A 24,310-nucleotide genomic window follows, 5' to 3' on the forward strand; every position below is an offset into this window, starting at 1 on the left:
AGCAGTCACTGTTTGAAAGTTTAATTGCTGATCCTGCCTCAACTTGTTCCCAGTCCATGTTCAGCTTCATAATCCTTAAGTTGCTTGCCTTAGTTTATAAACCAGTGTAGATTCTTAATTACCTTGCTTGATTTTTTCCCCTCAACATCAGGCCCACCTCCATGGGAAAGGTGCTATTTAAGGACCTACCACCAGGAATTTTCTCTCTGGAGAGCTTGACCCAGAGGATAAAGCCAAACTAGCCTTCTTGTGCTGCTGCTGCTCACTTAAGGCTCTTTTACTCATTTCTTAGCGGATAGAGAAATCCAGGCCTCTTCCTAAGGCATAGTCAGAGACCTGATCCTCCAGGCGGATCTCAAGATTCTCCCAGAAAGAGAGGGTCTTCCCACTTGGAGGCCCAGCACTGTGTACCCACAACTTTCCTACTGGCTTCTCGTGGGAGCATTTATTTAAAATGAACTATGAACATACTGTTTTTGTTTTTTTAAGAAAGTAAAACTTTTATTGTTGGCATAAAATTTTAAAACATTTAAACAGCAAAACATATGCTAAACAAAATAACAGAGGTTAAAGAGAAATTTAAAAATCAAGAAACAAAAAAAAGTTGCAAAATGAGTTCTCCTAATCTATGCATTTATGGCTAAACCAATAAAAATAGTATTGTTTTTAGCTGGGGATGTTGTTTTGTTTTTACATTCTTTTAAAAACCAATCAATTTTGGGGGATAAATATTGTCACTTTTATAGGTCTTTAATAACAGCTTATTGCACTTCTTGTATTGTTTCAAATGCCTCCACCCTGTCATATCAAGCTTCAATTAATGAATTAAGTGATAGAGGGTCTTTTATTGTAGCCAAAGTACAACAGTTATACTATCTAATTCTAGAGAGTCTAATAAAGTAGGACTACTATGTTCTTAAGCATTATATTGGGCTTCCCAAGTGGCTTAGTCGTTAAGAATCTGCTTGCCAGTGCAGGGGACGCTGATTTGATCCCTGGGTGGAGATGATCCTTTGGAGAAGGAAATAGCAACCCATTCCAGTATTCTTGCCTGGGAAATCCTGTGGACAGAGGAGCCTGGCAGAGTATAGTCCATAGGGTCACAAAGAGCCACACACGACTTAGCAACTAACAACAGGCATTATATTAAATCCTATCTTAGAAATTATAATAAGGGCAAATGTAGCATCAATTGAATAACAGCCATTAAGTAAAAAGAGAGAAAACAAGGTGATTTTTGAAGAGAGGAAGCGTAGACAGATGTCCTGCTGTGGTTTTGAGTATTGAGGACGTGGCTGCTGTGGGATTAAAGCCAGACGTGACCCTGGGTCCCTCAGCCCTGGGCTTTAACTCCTCCTTCCCTGGGAACCTGATGAAAGAGAGGGCTGCCCTGACCTCTCTGGCCTCTGCTTGCTGATTAGCAAGGCAGAGGAGTCCTGGATCAGGGTTGGGGGTGGGGGTTGGGGGGAAGCTAGGGTTTAAATTCTGCTTTGGCCAATTTGTGTCTCCACTTCTTTTCTTAGCTCATTGAGCTTTCTCTCAGTCAATGGAGATGCCAGCCAACTTTGTTGAGGATTTTTTCTCATGGGACATGATCCATCTTTGATAGAAGGAAGTGTTTCTTTCCAATTCTCTCTCGAGGTCTTTGGCCGGCTTTCTGTAGGAGTTGCACTTCTGGTGTACACTGCTGATGTTTTTGTACACTTTAGGAAGTTTCTTCTTTTTAAGTTTTTGTGGTTTTTAAAAATTTTTTTTGAAAATTTGTTTGTTTATTTTTGGCTGTGCTGGGTCTTCGTTGCTGCGTGTGGGCTAGCTGCAGCAAGCAGGGGCTACTCTTTAGTTGTGGTGCATGGGCTTCTCACTGCGGTGGCTTCTCTTATTTCGGCTCTAGAGTACTGGCCTCAGAAGTTGTGGTACACAGGGTTAGTTGGCTCCCTGGCATGTGGGATCTTCACAGACCAGGGATCGAACCTGTGTCCCCGGCTGGCATTGGCAGGCTGATTCTTAACCGCTGGACCACCAGGGAAGTCCAGTTTCTTCTTTATTTCTAAGCAGTAAATTCCCTGCTTGATTACCTTTGAGCAAAGTTTCATTATATATTCTTGATGTGGTTCAGTCAGTATTTCAAGTTTCAGCAGAAGCTTTTGAATTTCACTTTCAAGTTATGAATATTCAAATTGCAGAGAGGCTTGTTCAGTTTGGAAATTTCTTCATTTGACTTGTAAGCTCTTTTTCATTTGATTGTCTTCACACAATTTCAAAAATGTTCCTTGCTTTTCTCCTTCAAACCTTTTTAAGGAAATATTTAAGTAACAGCATAATGAGTTTCTTTGAATTGACTTCTGACTCATAGTCTAGGTGGTCTCCATTTTCTGATCCATTTCTTTTCTTTTTTTTTAAACTTTTTATTTTATCCTGGGGTATAGCCAATTAACAATGTTGGGATAGTTTCAGGTGAACAGTGAAGGGACTCAGTCATTCATATACGTGAATCCATTCTCTCCCAAACTTCCCTCCCTTTCAGGCTGCCACATGACATTGAGCAGAGTTCCATGTGCTGTAAGTAGGTCCTTGTTGGTTATCCATTTTAAATAGAGGATCCATTCTTTTTATGTAATTCCAAATTACTGTCATCCATAAAATCTCTAAAGAGAGCAGGGAAGTTTGTCCTATTTGTCACAGATTTTTAGCTGGCTCTTTTTTATCATTTACAATCTACTTCATCCATGTATTTGAGTTCTCAAGCATTTTTTCCCTTCTGTTCCCACACTCTTTGCCTCCATCATGCAGTTTGTTGGGAAAGCAATCCTAGGTTTTTCTAGAATGAGTGTATTCAACCATACCATCCATTCTTTCCCTCTGAAGTTATGCATTCTTCTGAGATGCTTTTAGGGTGTTTTGGCACCAGTCACTAGGGTTTGGAGAGATTTTGATGTATCTTTGAGTGGCCATGTATGTCCTTGAAAGCAAGCCACCATTACTCCGTGTAATGAAAGTTTAGGGGGCTCACGTTTAGTTCTTTTTAGAGAAAATCTCCTGTGTCCTCAAGTAAAGAGGTGGACCTGTTTAGATTTTTATTACGTTTTGCCATACTCTGTTTGTAATAGCAGAGGACTGGGCTCCAGTGGAGGGAAGCATCAGCTTGTGTGAGAGTCTTCATCCCGGCAGAAGATGTTTTGGCCAGCTCTTTCCCTCTCCTTAGAATGTTTCAGCTCTCTCCTATGAAAACAACCATAGCATCACATACCATAAGCTCCCAGGGAAAGCCCAGGAGACTTGGGCTTTGTCTCAAACTTTCAGAGAGCACCACTAGCAGTACTGCACAGCTGCTGCTCCAGGACTGGCTGGAAAGAGACCTCTGTGGCGGTGCAAGACCTTCTGGGCAGAATCAGGGACTTACCTTGTCCAGGAAGGAGTCCCACAGTCTGCCTCAAATCAGAAAAGTGTCTGTGGGTGGGAGTTACCCTCTCAAATTTTTCTGTGTGCTGGAATCTGGCAACTGGCAGCTGCACACAGTTTTAGGGGAAGTGATGTCTTTGTTGGTGTATAGAAGAGAGAAAAGGAGTAATAAAAGTTGATTCTACAAAAGGCCCAAATCATGGAAGAAGTTAAGCCACATTTAGAAGTTTGGAGTTCAGTTAACAGTGGGGCTGTAAATTACATGTCTTTGAATGGGGCGGTGACATCATTAGAACGTACCTTTGCAGAATGTCCTTTTCAAAGCCAAACAAACAACCAAGTTCAAACTTGGATCTGGTGCTTTCCCTTCTGAAGTATTCTGGGAAGTAGAGTTGAGTAATAATGGTACAGGTTGGTTGATTTGGGAGTTTGGAAGTTCTTTAGTACTAGAAATATCACCTGAGTGTACGTTACCATCCACTGATGGGATAGCCAGAAAGGAAGAGTTAGAGCCTAAGCCACAGCAAATCCCTGCTGTCTAATAATAAAATAAGGCAAATAAGCTAAATTTTCTGAAAGTTAACTGCCCTTCCTTTGATCTTTTCAGAGTAGTTTAATGAATTTTAGAGATACAGTTACTACCTTTTAGGCCATAGCTTTGTGGCTAGCTAAATAACATGAGACATGTACAAGCATGTTACTGGACTAGTTCTCATCAAGGACTGGCTTTCCTGGGCTTTAAAGAAGATAGATAGCCAGTGTGTAAAGAAGCTGAGAAAGTTGCTGCACCCATCTGTAGATAGGTGCCTTGTTTTAGCTCTGGCCCTTTGACTGTTTTATTGTTTTAGACTTATTCCTTTCTGTAGGCTCTTTTTCAGTTATATTTAACTTTCTGTATCACCACCCCGCCTCCAGAGCAAAGTCAAGGCTGTTGTTTTGTCTCTAAGCAAGCTCTGCTTAACAACAAGAGAAAGATGAAGAATGTCTCCTTCTTTTTTCCCACTAGTCCCCAGTCTGCTTCCCTGTTGACTTCCTAGTGTTGCAAGCTTTAATGTCTTTAGAGAAAGACCATTTTAAGTTAACTACTGAAATGGGTTGAGATGTAGATTGACTGCTTATTTCATCAGTGATTGCCCAGCAGTGCTCTGCTTCACTCACCACCTTTTCCTGGTTGCCTGGTAGGAGGATAGTGTTGCTTTGCTTCCTTTCCACGGATGGCATAGCAGTTTGTTTGCGTTGTCTGTCCTATCGTTGACCTCCTGGATTAAGTTGGTTCAACTGGCTTGTATTTTGGTTGAGTGTAGAATAGCTGCTCTCTCTAGAATCTCCAAACAACTATCTTTATCTTACATTTATTATTTTATATAAATTTGGGAGGAGTATAAAAGCAGCACCAGGAGGTTAAAAATGGTAAGAAGGCAGGTTAATGGGACTCAGTATAAAGAAGACATCACTAATATTCAGTGCCATCCAGCAGTAAAATGGCCTTCCATTCTGGGAGGAACCAGATAGAAGGGTCTCAGTAACTAATGAGAAGTTTAGACTCAGTGACTTTTCCTTCCCTTTTTTAAAAAATAAATTATTTATTTATTTATTTGGCTGTTCTGGGTCATACTTGCGGCATGTGAGATCTAGTTCCCTAACCAGAAATCAAACCCCGCACCCACCCCCACCCCGGTTGGGAGCACAGAGTCTTAGCCACTGGACCACCAAGGAAGTCCCTAGACTCAATGACTTCTAATGTTCTTTCCACCTCTGATTTTCCCATTTTTCAATTCCTTGGTATAGTATTTTCCTTTATTCTCTAATCAGTCTCAGAAATCTTTCAATTTGTTTTTTGTCTCAAACATTTAAAAAGCATAACTTCTGTTTTCAAAAATGTGAATGTGGACAGTGTCTCTTTTTGACAGAAGGAAACGACATTTTTGCAAGATGGACCAGGTGGAAAGGGACTGACTTCTCTTGCAGAGCAATCTGAGAGCAGAGGTTGATTGAGTAAGCTCTTGTTTTGGCCTCATGGTTCCTTAAAATGTTTGTGTTTACAGAAGTTCAAAGTAACTGTTTATTGTTATTTTGGAATAAGGAACTAGGTGAATTCTCTTTGGGGTAGATGGAAATAGGCTGGTAAACATACCTCCTAGTAGCCCTATGTAATTTCTCCAAGATGCCACTGGTGTTTATGTGTATTCTTTTTTTGTAGTAAATCAGGGGTTGAAGGGATATAATGAATGGAACTGAGATAACTAGCATTCAGTTCAGTTCAGTCGCTCAGTCGTGTCCGACTCTTTGCGACCCCATGAACCACAGTACACCAGGCCTACCTGTCCATCACCAACTCCCGGAGTCCACCCAAACCCATGTCCATCGAGTCGGTGATGCCATCCAACCATCTCATCCTGTGTCATCCCCTTCTCCTCCTGCCCTCAATCTTTCCCAGCATCAGGGTCTTTTCAAATGAGTCAGCTCTTCCCATCAGGTGGCCAAAGTATTGGAGTTTCAGCTTCAACATCAGTCCTTCCAGTGAACACCCAGGGCTGATCTCCTTTAGAATTGACTGGTTGGATCTCCTTGCAGTCCAAGGGACTCTCAAGAGTCTTCTCCAACACCACAGTTCAAAAGCATCGATTCTTCAGCGCTCAGCTTTCTTTATAGTCCAATTCTCACATCCATACATGACCAATGGAAAAACCATGACTAGACGGACCTTTGTTGACAAAGTAATGTCTCTGCTTTTCAATATGCTGTCTAGGTTGGTCATAACTTTCCTTCCAAGGAGTAAGCGTCTTTTAATTTCATGGCTGCAGTCACCATCTGCAGTGATTTTAGAGCCCAGAAAAATAAAGTCAGCCACTGTTTCCACTGTTTCCCCATCTATTTCCCATGAAGTGATGGGACCAGATGCCATGATCTTCGTTTTCTGAATGTTGAGCTTTAAACCAACCTTTTCATTCTCCTCTTTCACTTTCATCAAGAGGCTCTTTAGTTCTTCACTTTCTGCCATAAGGGTGGTATCATCTACATATCTGAGGTGATTGATATTTCTCCCGGCAGTCTTGATTCCAGCTTGTGTTTCTTCCAGCCCAGCGTTTCTCATGATGTACTTTGCATATAAGTTAAATAAACAGGGTGACAGTATACAGCCTTGACATACTCCTTTTCCTATTTGGAACCAGTCTGTTGTTCCATGTCCAGTTCTAACTGTTGCTTCCTGACCTGTATACAGGTTTCTCAAGAGGCAGGTCAGGTGGTCTGGTATTCCCACCTCTTTCAGAATTTTCCACAGTTTATTGTGATCCACACAGTCAAAGGCTTTGGCATAGTCAATAAAGCAGAAATAGATGTTTTTCTGGAACTTTCTTGCTTCTTCCATGATCCAGTGGATGTTGGCAATTTGATCTCTGGTTCCTCTGCCTTTTTTAAAACCAGCTTGAACATCTGGAAGTTCATGGTTCACATATTGCTGAAGCCTGGCTTGGAGAATTTTAAGCATTACTTCACTAGCGTAGAAATGAGTGCAATTGTGGGGTATTTTGAGCATTCTTTGGCATTGCCTTTCTTTGGGATTGGAATTGTTCTTAAGACAAATATGGCCTCTGCTTTGCTTTGACTCTAATTTCATGTTGCAGTTGATGACAGGCCAAGTCCAAGAGAAATTGAGCTGTATTTTTCAGACCAGAACATGTTGATGGAGCTTCTTCCTTATGTGTCTCACATTTCAGTGTCAGTCATAGGTTTCTGAACTGAATTTGATCTCATGTTTTTAGATTCATCAAGACATCTTTGTATGTTAGCTCACGTTACACTTTCAGAACCACTGAATTTCCAACAGGAAAGGATCAGCCAGTAGAACTATAGTAGCAGGAGGACATTTATAGTTCACGGTTTACCCTACCCACTGCGCAGGAATCCTTTCTCTACCTCCCCGAGAGTTGATCATCCAGCCTCTTCTTGAACACTTACTCTTAGTGGTATCCCACTATTTCCAGATATGCTGCATTTGCTTTCACACAACCTTAATTATGAGTTAGGAAATTCTTCCCCAGAGTGTGCCAAAATCAACTTCTACTCATTGGTACTGGTGCTGCCTTTGGAGCCCCATCAAAGTAACCTAATCCCTTTCCTGTGTAATATCTTGGCCTTGCAGGTGTTTGAAAACTTCTCCCTTTATTTTGCAAAACAGGAAAAAATGGTATGCTTTCTATCTTGCTAATTGGTGACTTCATTTACCAGAGGAAGTACGTTTTGCATGTACTGCCTGCAACCACTGTGCTGGATGTTTGGGGTAAATGATGAAGAGATGAGGTCGTCGCCTTCCAGAGCTGATAGTCTATTTAGGGCAAGAGAGTCTTGTAAGCAACTAACTGTAATAAGATATTCAGTTTGGGAAGAGCAAAGCATGCAGCCATGACGAAGGTCAAGATTTATTCCTTTGATGGCTTCACAGAAAGAGGTGCCATTGGACTAGACTTTGGAGTTTGTCCAGCGGGGAATAGGGGAGAAAGCCATTCCAGGTAGGAACAAGGTGTAGTCAAAGAGAGGCATGCATGAGTCATGACATATTTCAGAATGATGACTTGCGCATCCTGCGTGAAGCACAGGCTGGTAAAGGGCTTTACTGCCATGCAAGGTGTTTCAACATACCCTGCAGCCACCAAGGAGTCATGGATGGCTGTGTTATTTTGTTTTTAAAATACCTCTACTGTTTTTTCTCATTGCACATGTAATACAAGTTCCTTGCAAATAAGTCAGAGAATATATAAAACAATAGGAAAACAAACATTTCACAATCCCACTACCCAGAAGCATTAAGTAGCTTCTAGTATTCTACATACATTCTTGTAGGCATTTTCTTCTGTACATACATATGCATTTATTCACATCCTTAAAAATGGTTTGATTTGTTCTGTGTATACTGTTTAAAATCAGATTGTATCACTCCAATGTTCTGTTCTTGCCTGGGAAATCTCATGGACAGAGTAGCCTGGCAGGCTATAGTCCATGGCATCACGAAAAGTCAGACACAACTTAGCAACTGAACAGCAACACACAGTCAGGCAGATTGTGATTTGAGGAAATAGTTCTTAATGGAAATATGGCATAAAATGGAAAGTGAAGTGACCTAGCAATATGAAATATAGAGTTTGGTAAGAAATTAAAATTTGTGTATAGAATAATAGCTGCAAATATTCAAACAATAAAGTCCGTGGCTAAAGGAAAAAGAAAATCGGATTTTATATAATTAATATAACTTGTACATGTTCCTGTATTAAATAAAGAACTACAAATTTCCCCCCTAATTTTATAGTGATATTATAGTTCTTTTATGTAACCTGTTGATATTTTTTGTTAGAACACAAATCTTTTGAGAACATTCTTAATGTATTTCTTTCTGTATTTGACCTGTTGTTTCCCTGATGAATTCTTACAAGGGGGGAAAAGGAGGGAAGGAGGGTTCAAAGGATTTGCTTACTTCTGATTAATTTTTAAACAAATTTTGCCTCCCTGCCATGTGCTATAGCAACTGTGCTGTGTGCTGGGAACGTGACGGTGAACAGCACAGATCTGTCTGCTCTTGTGGCGCTTATAATTTAGTGGAAAAGACATGTTTAGCAATCACACAAATAAATATATCATAAAGTATGGTACGACTTAGAAAAAAATAAGGGTAAGTGAAAGTTTCTAACCTTTAAAAAGTCCTTATTTCTAGAGATATATACCAAAGTATAGATAGATATAATGGTATGATGTTTGGGGTTTGCTTCAGAATATTCCGGGGTTGGGACTTGAGTATGTGGAAGTATAGCTAAAATAAGATTGGCCAGGGGTTGATAATTGCTGAAGCTGCTGGTTAATTACACTCAGCTTGTTTGAAATTCTCCATAATGAAATGTAAAAGCCAGAAGAGAAGATGGAAATGAGAATATAATCTGGTTTAACTTGAGGGACTGAGGAAAAGCTCTTTTGAGGAGGAAACTTTTCAGCTGAGACCTTAATGATATATGGGCGTTGACCAGGCTATGAGGAATGGATGGTGCTTTGGGAAAGAGCTTTTTAGGCAGTGGGAGTGACTTGTACAAAGGCCAAAAGCCCTAAGTAAGGAACATGTTGGTGTTTTGAGGAAATGAAAGAAGGCTGGTGTGACTGGAGCTGAAAAGCTGGGCCAGATCATGTAAGTCCTTGGAGACATGTTAAGGATTTTGTACTTTAATCCAAACCCTAGAAAGGTTTTAAGCAACTGAGTGACAGGGTCACATTTGCTTCTTTAAGAGCTCAATCTGGCATATGGGAAAAGAATCTAAAAAATAGTACATATATGTATATATATAACAGATTCATTTTACTCTATACCTGAACTGTGGTGTTGGAGAAGACTCTTGAGAGTCCCTTGGACTGCAAGGAGATCCAACCAGTCCATCCTAAAGGAGATCAGTCCTGGGTGTTCATTGGAAGGACTGATGTTAAAGCTGAAACTCCAATACTTTGGCCACCTGATGTGAAGAGCTGACTCATTTGAAAAGACCCTGATGCTGGGAAAGATTGAGGGCGGGAGGAGAAGGGGACGACAGAGGATGAGATGGTTGGATGGCATCACCGACTCAATAGACATGGGTTTGGGTGGACTCTGGGAGTTGGTGATGGACAGGGAGGCCTGGTGTGCTGTGGTTCATGGGGTCGCAAAGGGTCAGACACGACTGAGTGACTAAACTGAACTGAACTGAAACTAACACAACTAATCCAAGAGATCTGGTGGGTTTGAATTAGAGAAATAGTGTTGCAGATGGAGAGGAGACACACCGATTTGATAGAGATTTGGTCTTGGTGATGCTATAGAGATGGTGGTTGAAGGAGAGAGGTATAAATGAGGTATGAATTTTTGACTGCTGCATTTGATTGAATGGAGGTGAGATGGAGGTGAATGGATCAAGATGGAGAAGAATGGAGACAGAAGGTTTTGTGGCAAGAGATTGAGAGTTCAGTTTGGAATATACTATTCAGAAAACTTGCACCAATTTACATTTTCACCTCTATGTTTACGACTGTGTGAAAAGTTTATATTTGGGGCCTGATTTGTATAGTTTTATGTTTAGAGAGATTATTCTAGTGGGAGCCTGGAGACCAATTAGTTGTTAGTCCTTGAGCTCTTTGAATTAGGGAATCTCATCTTCACTGTCTCTGCCTTTGTATTCCTGGTACCTAGCAGGCAGAGTATTTGGCACATAAAAGGTACTCAGTGAAAAATGAAAGTCGCTTAGTCATGTCCAACTCTTTGTAACCCCATGGACTGTAGCCTGCCAGGCTCTTCTGCCCATGGAATTCTCCAGGCAAGAATACTGGAGTGAGTAGCAATTCCCTTCTCCAGGGGATCTTCTCAACCCAAGGATCAAAGCCAGGTTTCCCGCATTGCAGGCGGATTCTTTACCATCTACTCAATAAATAATATTAAAAGAATGAATTCCTAACACAACATTGTAAATCAATTATTTTTCAGTAAAAACTTTTTAAAAGCTCCAACAAGGAAAAAATCTTATGCCCATTAAAAGAGAGAATGAATGCTTATGGGTGAGATAGGAGAAGGTCTAGGTAGAAATGGATAGTTTCTGGGAAAGTTTCCAAGGTAGATTCAACAGGGCTTGGATGGAAGATGGAAGAGAGTTTCTCTCCCTTCCTGGACCCTTCCTGTTGAAGAGCTTTTCAACAGCTCCAAGATGCTGGCAGGTCTGATTATGGGTAACCATCTATTTTGCAATTTTTTTTTTTTCACCTCAACATTTATTTTTTGGAACTCTACAAGTTAGAGATTCATGAGTTATAATTATTATAATAGTGACTTCAAGCTATCTGTAAGTCTAGTTCTCTTCTCTCTGCTGATTTCTCAAGCCCAGACAACACTTCTAGGCCCAGCAGCTCTTGTGATGAGGGAAATTTGAGCAGCAAGAAAAATTTGCAGCCAACTATCAGTAGTTAACTCAGTTATGTAGAAGCCATCCAGTAGTTGAATGTAAATTGGATTTACTTATATGCTTTCCATTTTACAAATGGAGAAATAAACACTCGAGATACTTGTTAGAAGGTGTGAAAATAGTTAGGGTAAGCCCAGATTTCCCTGATACTGGGCTGGTACTTATTAGAGCCGATTTCTTGACAGATTAGCCAGATCCAAATACTTTCTTTATTTTTACTGATCCCTTATTGCAGAGTGATTACTTGTTAATTTTAATGTTGCTTAATGCTTCCTGAGCCTGCTCATAGGCCCCTGTTGAATATGTTCACTTACCTATGACTTTGTTCTTATGTTGTGCTAATCACTACCCAGTTTATGTCACTATCTTTCCTCTTTGCTTTCAAAACAGTTTGGAATATTGCCTCTCAGAGTCTCTATTTTCAACTTCAAAATGGCATCTTTTGTATATTTTCTCCTTGGTTGCCATGACCAGTGTGTATGGAACAATTGGATTATCTGCCTATAACGCCATGTTCCAGTAGGCTGGCCTTGCAGCAGCAATGCAGGGTGCTGTGTAATGCGGACCTCATAGTTGTCAGCTTCTGTCTCCCTCTGTGTGTGTAGTGGAGGCATGTGTGGACCCAAAGGCAGAGTGGGAGTGTATAACAGAAGAGGGGAGCAGGTGGGGGTTTAGGGAATACATTTCAAGAAGTATTTGGGGGGAGATTTAGAAAACTGCCTAAAATTTCATGTTTTCTAGAAGACTTTGAAATTATATCGAGGGTAAATTTCTTCTCTCTGCTGTTCAGTCAGTTGATTCTGGTTCTGACGCTTTAGGACTGGAACTCGCATTCCTGTCTAACAAGAGCATTCTGTGGTCTTGCATAGTGTTGGTATATACATATGAATGTGTTAACATGCCGCTATCGCCGGAAGTAGATGAACGGTAAGTGGGTTCCAGAAATCTCACTCTATACCATGTTCTTAGGCGTAGCTCTCTTTTATTATCCCTCCATAGTCTCAGCACTGTAAGGTGAATATTACTGTACACATTTTGAAGATGAGGAAACTGAGGCCTAGGAGGTTTCAGTGTCTCTCTGAAGGTCACGCAGCTAATTGTTATTGAAGCTGACCTTCAAACCTCAGTTTTTTCCTGGCTGCAAAGATTATGCTTGCAATAACAACACCATTTCCCATTTTCAGCCATATAAGTAACTGTCTCTCCTGTGTTTTCCTTTTCTCTAATTTCGGAATCCTGTATGGAGCATAAAGTTACAGCTTAATAAATCCAGCAGCGTAAAACTAAAGGAAGCTGAGTGTCTGAGATGGAATGGCCTGTATTTCACTGGGAAAAGGTCGTAGGAGGGATGTGGGAGTGGGGCAGAGGAGGCTTTCCTTTGACTTTTCATGAAAATATTATTGCCTGTATTTCTATACTGAGGCCTTGTTAGCAGCTTCAGAATATCAGGATTTAGTCCTGTATTCCTCAGAGACTTTATACTTTGGAATGGGATCTGGAGAAATTCCCCAATTGTGACAGTGGCTTTGATGTTTGGGAATCACCTTCTCCAAATTTAAGGTCAGGAAGCAAATAGTGTAACACTCCACAGCTAACTTTTAATTCGTGTTTTTGGCTTCTGATTTTGTTAGCAAACAAGTACAATTTAACTGTCTTATGAGTTCTAGAATCTAGAGCAGAGGGAAAATGGTAAAGAGACATGAAATAGTAACTTTTGGTCCCACTTTTAATCCTGTATAATTTCAATTTATCTTGAGTTCCTTTATAAAAATTGTAACCCGAAGTAGACCCACAGCACCCTAAGGAATCTCATTTCCGTCTATTTAGGTTTTCCATTTTGTATTTGTGTAGCTCACTGCCACTGAAAGAAGTGTTGGATCATTTGTGTGCTTGTTAGTTATATGGCAGATCTACTGTGCAAATCTGGGGATTTGAAGGGACGGAAAATCTTTTTAGAAGATAAACCTGAGTGTATCAAGATTATAGCAGTAAGAGGGTGTTGGGATAAAATTTCAGGCAGAGAACGCCATCTGGTGGTTATAAGGAGAACTTGAGCCTTCTGTATTTGCAGTTTTTAACCATAGTATCTGAGTGATATCTTTATCTAGAAATGACCTTCTTATATATAATAGCTGCAGATTCAAATCTCTAAGAATAATTTTCTTCCATATAACTCTAGCATTCCTTCATTAAAACTTATGTCAAGGAATCTAGAAAAATGGTACTGAAGAATTTATTTACAGGGCAGCAGTGGAGAAACACATAGAGAATAGACTTATGGACATGGGGAGAGGGGAGGAGAGGCTGAAATGTATGCAGAGAGTAACATGGAAACTTACATCCCCATATGTAAAATAGATAGCCAACGGGAATTTGCTGTATGGCTTAGGAAACTCAAACAGGGGCTCTGTATCAATTTAGAGGGGTGGGATGGTAGGGAGATGGTAGGGAGGTTCAAAAGGGAGGGAATATATGTAGACCTATGGCTAATTCATGTTGAGGTTTGACAGAAGACAACAAAATTCTGTAAAGCAATTATCCGTCAGTAAAAAAATAAATTAAAAAAAACACAAACTTCCGTCAAAACCCTCAGACTAAACACACTATTGTCTGTGTCCAGCAGAACCAAAACCCTATGTCCTTTTTTGTTCCAAATGCAGGCCCTGTTTATCTCTGTAGAAAACCAGTTAGTGTCTTTTCACTTCTTTTTCACAACCTCTAGCTCTTGACATCATGCTTCTTTTATTTGGTGAATTTCTGCCTACTGGAGTAGTGGCAAAAGAAATATTAGTGATTTTTCAGTAAATCTTTGGCAGATGTCATATAAAAGTAAGTCGCTTTTACCCTGTATAAAAATTATGAAGAGGAGTTTGAAATTTTTCCAAAGTGATTATTAGGGTGAGCAAAGTTGGCAGGGGATGGGAGATTATGTAACAGACTTATATTAAAATACATGTCTGAGATTTTTTTTTTTTTGCTATAAGCATCTTTATTATATGGCAATTTTGAATGTAGATAATGCTGTAGTTGGGTAAAGTAGAGACATTAACCCTAGGGGAAGGGATCCTTTTAAGTGAATCTGAATGCATATTTTATAGTCCTGGTGGGGAGGGGAGGATAAACAGAGTTTTAAATTTCAGGCTTAGCTGCGAGCTGGCATGGCATGTCTGTATCTTTTTTCCTAGTAGGAAAACTGAATCCAGGTCTCACCACCATTAATAAGTTTCTTGAGGGAGGGCTGTTCATGAAATACATTAAATAGAATGTGACATGACCTGCCACTGTTCTCCTGGGATTTTTAAAAACATAAGTAACAATATTATAATATTTGTAGTTCAACCTTCATGAAACTCTAAAAAAGCTATTGTTCCATACACAAATGCTCACATGTTATATAATTCTATTTCTATGAAATGTCCAGAATTGGCAAATCTATAGAAAGAAAATGTAGATTTGTGGTTGTCAGGGGCTGGGGTCAGGGGATGTTTGGAGGAAATGAGGAGTGCCTGCTACTGGGCTTGAGAATTCTTCTTGGGGAGGATGAAGATATGCTGGAATTAGATAGTGGCCATGATACATAACTGTGTGAATATACTAAAGACCACCATATTGTACACTTAAATCTTTAAAGTTTTTTTTTTAAAAGCTCATTTTTGGAAAAATGAACAAAACAATGACCAAAAAAAGGTGATTGTGGAATTCCCTGGCAGTCCAGTGATTAGGACTCAGAGTTTTCCCTGCTAGGCCTGGGGTGCAGTCCCTGTTCAGGGAACTAAAATCCTGCAAGCCTCACAGCGCAGCCCAAAGACTAAAAACAAAATTTTTAAAAATCTAAAAGGTGATCGTGGTAACAATTCTCTCATTTATGTTCTAGCTGAAATGTTATCTGATAACTTAAATAATTCTGGTTTGGGTCGTGAATGTTGTTTTAATTTTTACTTTATTGCCCTGCTCCTGACCTCCACAGGGCCACGATGGGCCTCCTGGAACATTGGTGTGTTCATCTGCATTCGATGTGCTGGAATCCACAGGAATCTCGGGGTGCACATATCCAGGGTAAAATCGGTTAACCTTGACCAGTGGACTCAAGAACAGATCCAGGTACTTACACAACCCAAGAGTGAGTCAACCGCTCCCATACTTCATGTGAAAGTAGTTCCAGATGAATTTCAGTCAAACTGGGCACAAAGGTGAAGGTGGAGGGAAGTTTAGGTATTCAACACTAACGCCACATTAAAAAATTTTTATCTTTATATTTAAGACACAAGTTATTCCACTTATATTTTACCTCCTTCAAAACACAAATACTCTGTGGACTAGGACCCCCCTGGATCCATGAAGACATGAAGGAGAATCTTTGTATTGTTTTCTAAGGCCCTTGGCATTTTCAGATCTAATGTTTGTAATTTTAGATACTCACTTAAAAAAGTCCAACACATATACTTTTAATGTTTTTTATTGCAGAAGTGCATATATGAATCCTGCTTGCCGTTAGGTTGGTGGGCTGAGTGTGAGACACTTAAGTTAGTGAGTCCAGCCTGGCCGGAGAGCTGCAACTTGATGTGGCTCCCTGTTTTCTGTTCTCTTCCTGCATTGAAACTTCTTAAAGTAATTTACAAATACATACATATTTTGCTTTGGGGAAATCTCCTGGCTCCAAAGAAAACCAGTTGCTAAAGTTGATGGTGTAAGTAAGAGGTTATTCTTGATAGAAAATGGCTTTAGAAGTTACTTTAGGTTATCTTTATAGATTCACTGAAGGACTAAAAGATTAGTTATATTTTTCAGTTATATTTGAAGCTGTTTAAAAATCTTGGAATTTATCTCTCACAAATGTTAAGGAGTCTTTCAAAAGCCTAATGAGAAACATAGTTGTTGGTAATACAGTGGATAGGTTAATTACTACTATAAACTCAGAATTGTAGTTATTCCTAATTACTGCCTGCCTGATTAGGCACTGATTATTGCCTGCCAAGTAGACATTTGGATTGGCAGCTCTATGTCTTGGACTTTCAAATGGGATCTTAAATTACTATTGAATCAAATATATCTTGTTAGACAAATCTTTCAATAAAAGGAGACAGAGTGGCAGGAAAGACAGCTGTGGAAGGAAATGGTTGGGAGCAGAGCCGAGAGAATCATGGATTGTAAATCAGAATACTCAGGTTTAAATCTTGGTTCTGCCACTCCCTAGGTTGGTTGTTCCATTGTAAAATGATGCAGTTGGATAAGAAGTTTTTCGGTTCTTTCCTAATGTGACATTCCTTGTTTCCACATCTCTTTGACTGCAGTGCATGCAAGAGATGGGGAATGGAAAGGCAAACCGACTTTATGAAGCCTACCTGCCTGAGACCTTTCGGCGACCTCAAATAGACCAGTATCTTTTTTGGAGCAACTTCGAAGGCTGGATGGTTTTATTGGTGGTGGTGGTGGTGGTGGTAGTGTCTTGGGAGAGTTACAGAAGACTCAGGACCCACAATCTGACTGGGCCATCTTTATATGTGGATGAGTTGAAGTCTGGCTTTTCCTCTCTCCTGCAACCAAGACATATAGAAAGCCCACGTATACTCTCCAATGTCACAATGGTGGTGTCACACAGGGGCGACTCAGAAATTAAGACTGCTGTGGTTCACTGTGAATTCTTCCATAGAGTAATATCTCCAATAGTCTTCTGATCTCTGAAACTATTGTTTGATAAAAAGAATAGTTTATTGTGCTATGTTGATTCAGCAAAACTGCCACTAATTTTTAATGCCTTTTTGTGCTCTACCTGAAAGAATTAACTTGTTGACCAGTTAATCCATAACTTTCTTCCCCCAGCCCCTCAAATGGAGATAGCACCCAGCTCATAAAACCAAACTCCCTGAAGGCAGTGCTTCTCAAAATATGGCTTGTAGACCATCTTGTTAGAGTTTGATTTTGGTGGGTATAGGGAGAACCTACTAAATGTAGATTTGGAGCCCTGCAGAGGACCCCAGATCAGAATCTGGCAGTGGGGCATGGGAGTCCTGTATATTTTTTTTAAGGGGCACTCAGATGTCTGTTTCAGTACTGTTGACTTAAGGACTTTATTTTTTTTAAATATGAATTTATTTATTTTAATTGGAGGCTAATTACTTTACAATATTGTATTGGTTTTGCCATACATCAACATGAATCCACCACGGGTGTACATGTGTTCCCCATCCTGAACCACCCCCACCTCCCTTCCCATACCATCCCTCTGGGTCATCCCAATGCACCAGCCCCGAGCATCCTGTATCATGCATCGAACCTGGACTGGCGATTCGTTTCACATATGACTTAAGGACTTTAAAATAGATAACTGACTGCTTTACCTGTACTCTATCAGTAGAACAGCCACAGGCTCCACTGATGTCAAAATGGGGAGTGACCCCGTTTCTGCTCTCATTACTCTGAAGGAAGATTGTTGGAAATGGTGATTCCCTGAAGTAGCCATGAAGAAGGCCTTTTAAGGTTTTGGTTAGGGATAGGCCAGAAGAGACAATGCTCATGGGATACAAATTGACCTTTTATAGTCATTCTGTGAGAAAGATTTGTTTGCTTTATCCTTAATAAGCTTCTTGCAGTGCGGTTGAGGGATTTATTCGAGATAAATATGAGAAGAAGAAATACATGGACCGAAGTCTGGACATCAATGCCTTTAGGGTTGGTTGTAAATCTTTCAAGTTTTGTTCATAATAAATAATTTGCTTATTAATCAGGCCTGAGGAGAATTTGAAGAACAGCTGGCAAAATACTCTTAAGAACATAAAAACAAAAAAAGTAGAATAAAGCCAGCTATTGAATGAAGACTATGAGATGTCATGGAGCAAACCTTTGCCTCAGGGATGGACCAGCCATCAGTTAATTCTTTACCGTGATCTGAGTTTAGATGTCAGTGATTCCCAGTTCCAAATTACTTCTTTATATGGATATGTTGGGCATACTAGATCAAACAGAATAGTATGTGTGTGCATACATACGTGTGTGCATCTCTTTTTCTGTAAATGAAGTCACCTAAATTGGTGTAATTATATCACCAGAGTTTCCTTAAATTTGACCAGCATATATTTCCATTGTGTCAGTGAACTGACTGCCAATGGAACGCTTGTTCTTGAGAGGAGTTTTAGGAGACGCCCAGTTGCCAAATACACTTTGCATCCTAGGCATGTGGCTATAATCTAAAATACAGTGTACAAGAGGAAATACAACATGGTTTCTGGAAGAAGAAAATACGCCTGACTAATGACAGCTAGCGGGGAACCTATAAATATGACTAACTTAAACCTTCAAAAAGCCTTTGACAAGACTAATAAATTTTTGAAATAATCGACTGTTTCTCTAGCTAAGGAAGTATGGAGAATATGGGATTCTCCAGTTCTAGCAAAAGACCTATCTACCTATCATCTGTCCTCTGTGTGTTATTTATTTTGTTGGAAGATGTACTAGCCAGTGAAATCATTACATGTACACAGGGCTCTAAGCCCTTGCAGATAAAGTCAAACTAATTGGAATTAGCTCAAGACTGATTTTTTGATCTTGTGTGAAGAGGGGCACTAACCGGTAGTTGATTTCAATGTGGGCAAGTAAGTGCAGGGCAATACATGCAGTTAGGTAATGATAATTCCTTCTCAGCTTTGTATGAAGGACTCTTACATCACACTCATCCAGAAAAGGGATGTGTCATAACTCTTCCAAGAAAGACTTAACCCAGCGTACATTTACAGCTTGGATGGCATCATCAAGAAGAGTTTGAAACCAAAAGAAACAGACCTTTCCTTTCCTTTGTAGAAAACTGTAGTCTGTCTGCTTAGCTCTGTTCATTGTACAAGAACATATGAAATCAGACAAGGTCGAACAAAAGGTTATCTGAGGTAATTCAGAAGGTAGGAGAAGAGGAAAGAGTTGCTGTATGGAAATAGATGGTATTCATTCATAATTATGTTGCTGCTGTACCATACCCATGAAAGCAGCCTGTTTTACTCACTAAATGCTTTCACTTAGAAAGGAAATGTTTCCTGTGTGCCAAAGAGCTATTTCAAAACTTTTTATTTGATGTATTTAGACTTTTAAAAAATATCTTCGTGAAGATGTATATGCCAAGAATTAATATTTGCTAAGTGAAGGCATTTAATATCAAATCTAAAAGAAACTGGCTTTGTTGAAGAGTATTCTTTTTAAATGGACAGTTGAGATGTTTTTAATTTCGAGAAATAAAGTGTTCTGTATTAAAGTATTACACTATGTGTGCAACAAGCATAGCTGCATGTGTTCTTCATGATTATAATATCATTTACAGATAATATGAAAGTTAAAGTGGAAAATCCATGCCTGCTCTTCCCTTCATAATGACTGTCATCCATGTGTTTCCCCCATTCTTCCCTGTGTAGTTACTTTTTGGAGGCATAATCGTGACATAGTTGGATAGAACGTCTCCTGCTTTCCTTTAACTTAGCACATCATGTTCTTACTTGTCACCTGTTAGCTTGTTGCTTTTCACAACTTGTAATCATTGCCTCTTGTTCAGTGAGTAGCTGGATCACAGTTTATGTTACTATTCCCCTCTGCGGCATAAAGGCTAAGTTCTTCTTAAGATATGTTATTCTGGAATGAACTGCTTGGCATATGTAACTTTCTCCATGTTTTGGATTATTTTTCTTAAGGTATATTACAAGATACAATATTGTCTTGGTCAAAGGGTTTCAGTATTTGTCTCTTTGTACTTTTGCCAATATATTTTTTAGAAGTTGTACTGTTGTATACTGTCTTCTCAGCATTGGATGAGTAGTTTTACTCCATCCCTACCAATATTAGATAGTACTATTAAGATTTTTTTCTCCTCCCCAAAATGTTTTTTTTTTTTTTGGCCATGCCTCATGGCTTGAAATCTTATTTCTCCAACCAGAGGGCAAACCTGTACTCTCAGCATTGAATGTTCAGAGTCCTAACCACTGGACTGCCAGGGAATTCCGCCCAAAAGTGCATTTTAAATTTCACTTTTTGATCATTATCAGGGCCGACCATTTTTCACGTGTATTTGTTGTTCAGTTGCTAAGTGGTGTCTAACTCTTTGTGACCCCATGGACTGCAGCACGCCAGGCCTCCCTGTCCTTCACCGTCTCCCGGAGTTCACCCAGGTTCATGTCCATTGAATTGGTGATGCCATCTAGCCATCTCATCCTCTGCCACCCACTTCTCCTTTTGGCTTCAGTCTTTCCCAGCATCAGGATCTTTTCCAGGGAGTCGGCTGTTCGTGTCAGGTGGCCAAAGTATTGGGAGCTTCAGCTCCAGTTGTCCTGCATTTTACAAATAAGATTAGTGAGGGCAGGAGAAGGGGATAACAGAGGATGAGATGGTTGGATGGCATCATTGACTCAATCGGCATGAGTTTGAGCAAACTGTGGGAGATAGTGAAGGACAGGGTAGCCTGGCATGCTGCAGTCTGTGGGGTCACAGAGTCAGACACGACTGACTGACTAAACAACGAAACCCCCTGGCTAGAAGAGGCAGATGGGGGACTTCAAACTTTATTCATTGTATTTTTACAGTATCCTTTAATATATAGCAAATTACATTTATATTCTGTTATTCTTTTGATCCAGGTGCTAGCCCTGTGGGGTTAGTTCACAGCTCTTCTTACTCACGTTTGATATATAAGGAAACACTTGACACTTGGCTCGTATTTGTAAGGGAGAGAACCTTTGATTGAAGGCTGCGTGTCAAGTAAGATGAACATTTTTCACTACCGTACCAAGATGAGCGAGTTAAACTTGGGTCCAAAAGGGACAGCGAACTGGGGAAACGTTTTAACCTCTATAGATAACCCGGTCTGCACGCTAACAGGCATACGTGGATTAGACAGAACAAGGAGGGAGATACTTAAGAAATTTGAAAGATGCCTCTCTACAGCCTTGAGGCCAGGGTGGAAGAAGCCAGCACTCATGCCCCACACAAGACCCTCCCACAGTCCGTCAGGCTCCTGCATCAGATTCAGTAGGGATTTGTGTGTCCTTTTGAGACATTTAGAATTATAATTTGTTGAACTGTTAGTCACCATGGGGTCTGTTCTTTGTCTTGTTTTTTTTTAAATCATCATAGAAAGAAAAAGATAACAAGTGGAAAAGAGGGAGCGAACCAGCTCCAGAGAAAAAAATGGAACCTGTTGTTTTTGAGAAAGTGAAAATGGTAAGTGGGGGCAGTATGTGTGCTGTGTGGATGGCTTAGGGTTTGTTGACATGTGGAGGGGAGGGCAGTGGAGGAGAGGAGACGGGAGGGGAGGGGTGGGGAGGGGGCGGGCTAGTTGCGAGCACACTGCACCATTGCACCTGGGACTAAAGGGGGCCACATTCAGATTAGACCACCCACTGCCATTTCTGCTGCTTTCCCATCGCCTTGCTGCTGCCTGATCTGCTCTGTCACACTCCCTCTGAGGTCCAGATGGGAGCTTGGGAACGGCACCTGTCCCGTCTGAGCAAGAGGCACGTTTCATGGCAGAAGGCCAAGGCTCTGTGACACCTTCTGAGCAGATGCTACGTTAGTCCTTCTCTCCTTAGGCCTTCTGTACCTTGTTTTCCTGTTGCTGTTAAGAACAGTCCAGAAGCCAGGCCACAGTAATTAATTTTAAACCATCCCTTCTTGTATTCTCAAAGTAGGCACCTTTCTTTTCCCACTGGACTCCTGATGGCCGTGGTAGTAGATACTCTAAGATGGGGCTTCCCGGGTGGCGCTAGTGGTTAAGAACCTTCATGCCATTGTAGGAGGCGTAAGAGACATGGGTTCGATCCCTGGGTCACGACTCTTAACATGTTTGGAATCTTGGGAAAGAAGACTTTTTACTGTTTTCCTTCGAGAGTCTTTTAGCATCATTCTGAATCGTATTGTCTGCAGAACACAGTCCCTTTTGGTATTAAAGGTTTTCTAATCACTGGGAGAAGTGTTGGCCATTACCTTTTGTACCATCAGACACCTGCCTTTATTCTTTGCTTTTCCTGGGACCAAAAACCACTGCTTCTGTTGAATACCCTGGTCTGTGGTTGTCTTGGTTTCGGAAAGATCTGTCTCTTTAGAAAGCCAGACAAGTGCAGATGACAGCTTTGTTTTTCACTTTAGGTTTGATTTCTGCACTATGCCTTCTGATTTGGTTTTTTTTCACACAACAGTTCCTAAGTTCTGTTCCTTTGGTAACTCTCTTTGAATAACAACATCCATGCCACAAGAATTCCTGTGGCTTTATGGTTGGAGAGGGGAACAGAGGCTTCAAAAACACCTGCTTATTTCTTTCTGTAACATATTTTAACCCTAGCCACAGAAAAAAGAAGATCCACAGCTACCTCGGAAAACCTCCCCGAAATCCAAAGCTCCTGTGGTGGATCTCTTGGGCCTTGGTAAGAGCCAGACTTTTCCACTCCTCTAATCTCACCAATGTTGATGAATTCTCTGTGATCCTGGGGAGATAGGTAGAGATGGGGTTGTTCGGTTGGTGGCTTCATCACTAAGGTTGTTCCCGCCTGTTCTTCCTGGTGTTTTTCATCTGAGCAGTTGTTCTAAAAAGTGCTGATATTCTTTAGGGAGACAGTACAGTAATAGAGAAGTGGTCAAGTCCAGAGTCCCAGCTCTGCCACTCACTTCTTGGGGGGCTTGCTCAGCCTCTCAACATTACTTTCCTCCTGTAGTGAGGATGATGAGTCTACATCAGAGATGTTGTGGGAAGGACTAAATGAGATAAATAAGCTCTTAGCTCCTTGCCCCACACACTGAGCATTCAGTAAGTGTTTGCAAGCTTCACTAGACCAGCACCTGTGAGCCCTGCCCCAGCCCGCTCGTTCTCCAGGTGCATCCTGTTTCTGAGACGGCCCCTTACCTTGTGGTCATTTTCCTCCAGACTTTTGAAACCCTGAGCTAATGGTTCTGCCCCTTTCAGAAACAGAGCCTATTCTTACTTTTCATAGTACTGATGGCTGTACTTTGTCTCAGTCCATTCCTGCTGAGTGGACTGAGTATTGGCTACTTCAGCTTCTCATGTCTGTCCTTTTCATTTCTCTCTGAGAATAAATCCTACACAGCTTTGCCCCTCAAATAGCCAGAAGGGAGCCAGCCAGCTCCCTTGCAATGGTGCTAATGTAGCCTTCAAGCCCAAGTTCCTCCTGTCCTCTGCTGAGCTACAGGCTTTTCCAGTGTGTTCTCGGGAATCTTGTGAGATGCCTCATCCAAGCTGTATGGTTCCAGAGCCTAGATTTCAGGGTCTGTGATTGGAGCATGTGGGCCTTCTCTGTTTTGTGTCTGGAAGAGAAGAAAGGAATGGGCTTAATAAGCAGGGCTACATTTTAACTTTGGCCTCTCTTTCCAGATGCTCCTGTATCCTGCTCCATTGCAAATGGTAAGACCAGTAATACCCTAGAGAAGGATTTAGATCTTCTGGCCTCCGTTTCATCTCCCTCTTCTTCGGTTTCCAGAAAGGTGAGTCTTGTGGGTGACTCAGGAGGAAAGAGCATTCTGTAAAGGGTGCTTTTGATAACTTAATCCTGGAGTCAAGTCATGCGTTCTTGGTGAAATTTGACTTTGGTTTTCTTGATTCTTCCCTTAACCCTGTCATCTCTGTTACAGCCTATTCATTCCATTTTGTCTCTTGCTCAAAAAGAGTGGGCCCTTCATGTGAACTTCTGTTGAAGATTGTCAGATTGTAAAGGCTAATCCTATAAGTCAGCTCCTCAGCCTGAGTTATTGCCAGAGAGTTTGTAAACAGGAAAGGCTTGAGACCGTCAGTGACTCCCATTTGTGGAATCCCTGCTGTGTACACCAGGCGCAGTGCTAGGTGATTTTGTGTATCATTTTGTGTATTTCCCTTAGGATTTAAAATATTCACCACAATCCTGCAAAATGGGTCTTCTAGATGAGGAAAGAGTTCAGAAAAGTCACATGACTAGCCTCTCATTACACAACCAGTAAAC

At 40.7% G+C, this 24,310-nt stretch overlaps 1 protein-coding gene across 1 annotated transcript in view; it reads left to right on the plus strand.

The window, feature by feature from the left end:
* SMAP2 (small ArfGAP2) overlaps positions 1–24,310 on the plus strand; it is a 49,962-nt gene that overhangs the window by 16,473 nt on the left and 9,179 nt on the right. Inside the window, exons 2-7 of the mRNA XM_005898629.3 lie at positions 15,328–15,461; positions 16,652–16,737; positions 17,951–18,029; positions 21,462–21,548; positions 22,666–22,747; positions 23,710–23,819. Coding sequence (XP_005898691.1) covers positions 15,328–15,461; positions 16,652–16,737; positions 17,951–18,029; positions 21,462–21,548; positions 22,666–22,747; positions 23,710–23,819 — 578 coding nt within the window. The remainder of the gene's footprint in view (positions 1–15,327; positions 15,462–16,651; positions 16,738–17,950; positions 18,030–21,461; positions 21,549–22,665; positions 22,748–23,709; positions 23,820–24,310) is intronic.

The sequence above is a fragment of the Bos mutus genome, chromosome 3 (genome assembly GCF_027580195.1).
Source record: "Bos mutus isolate GX-2022 chromosome 3, NWIPB_WYAK_1.1, whole genome shotgun sequence".
NCBI classification, from domain to species: Eukaryota; Metazoa; Chordata; class Mammalia; order Artiodactyla; family Bovidae; genus Bos; species Bos mutus.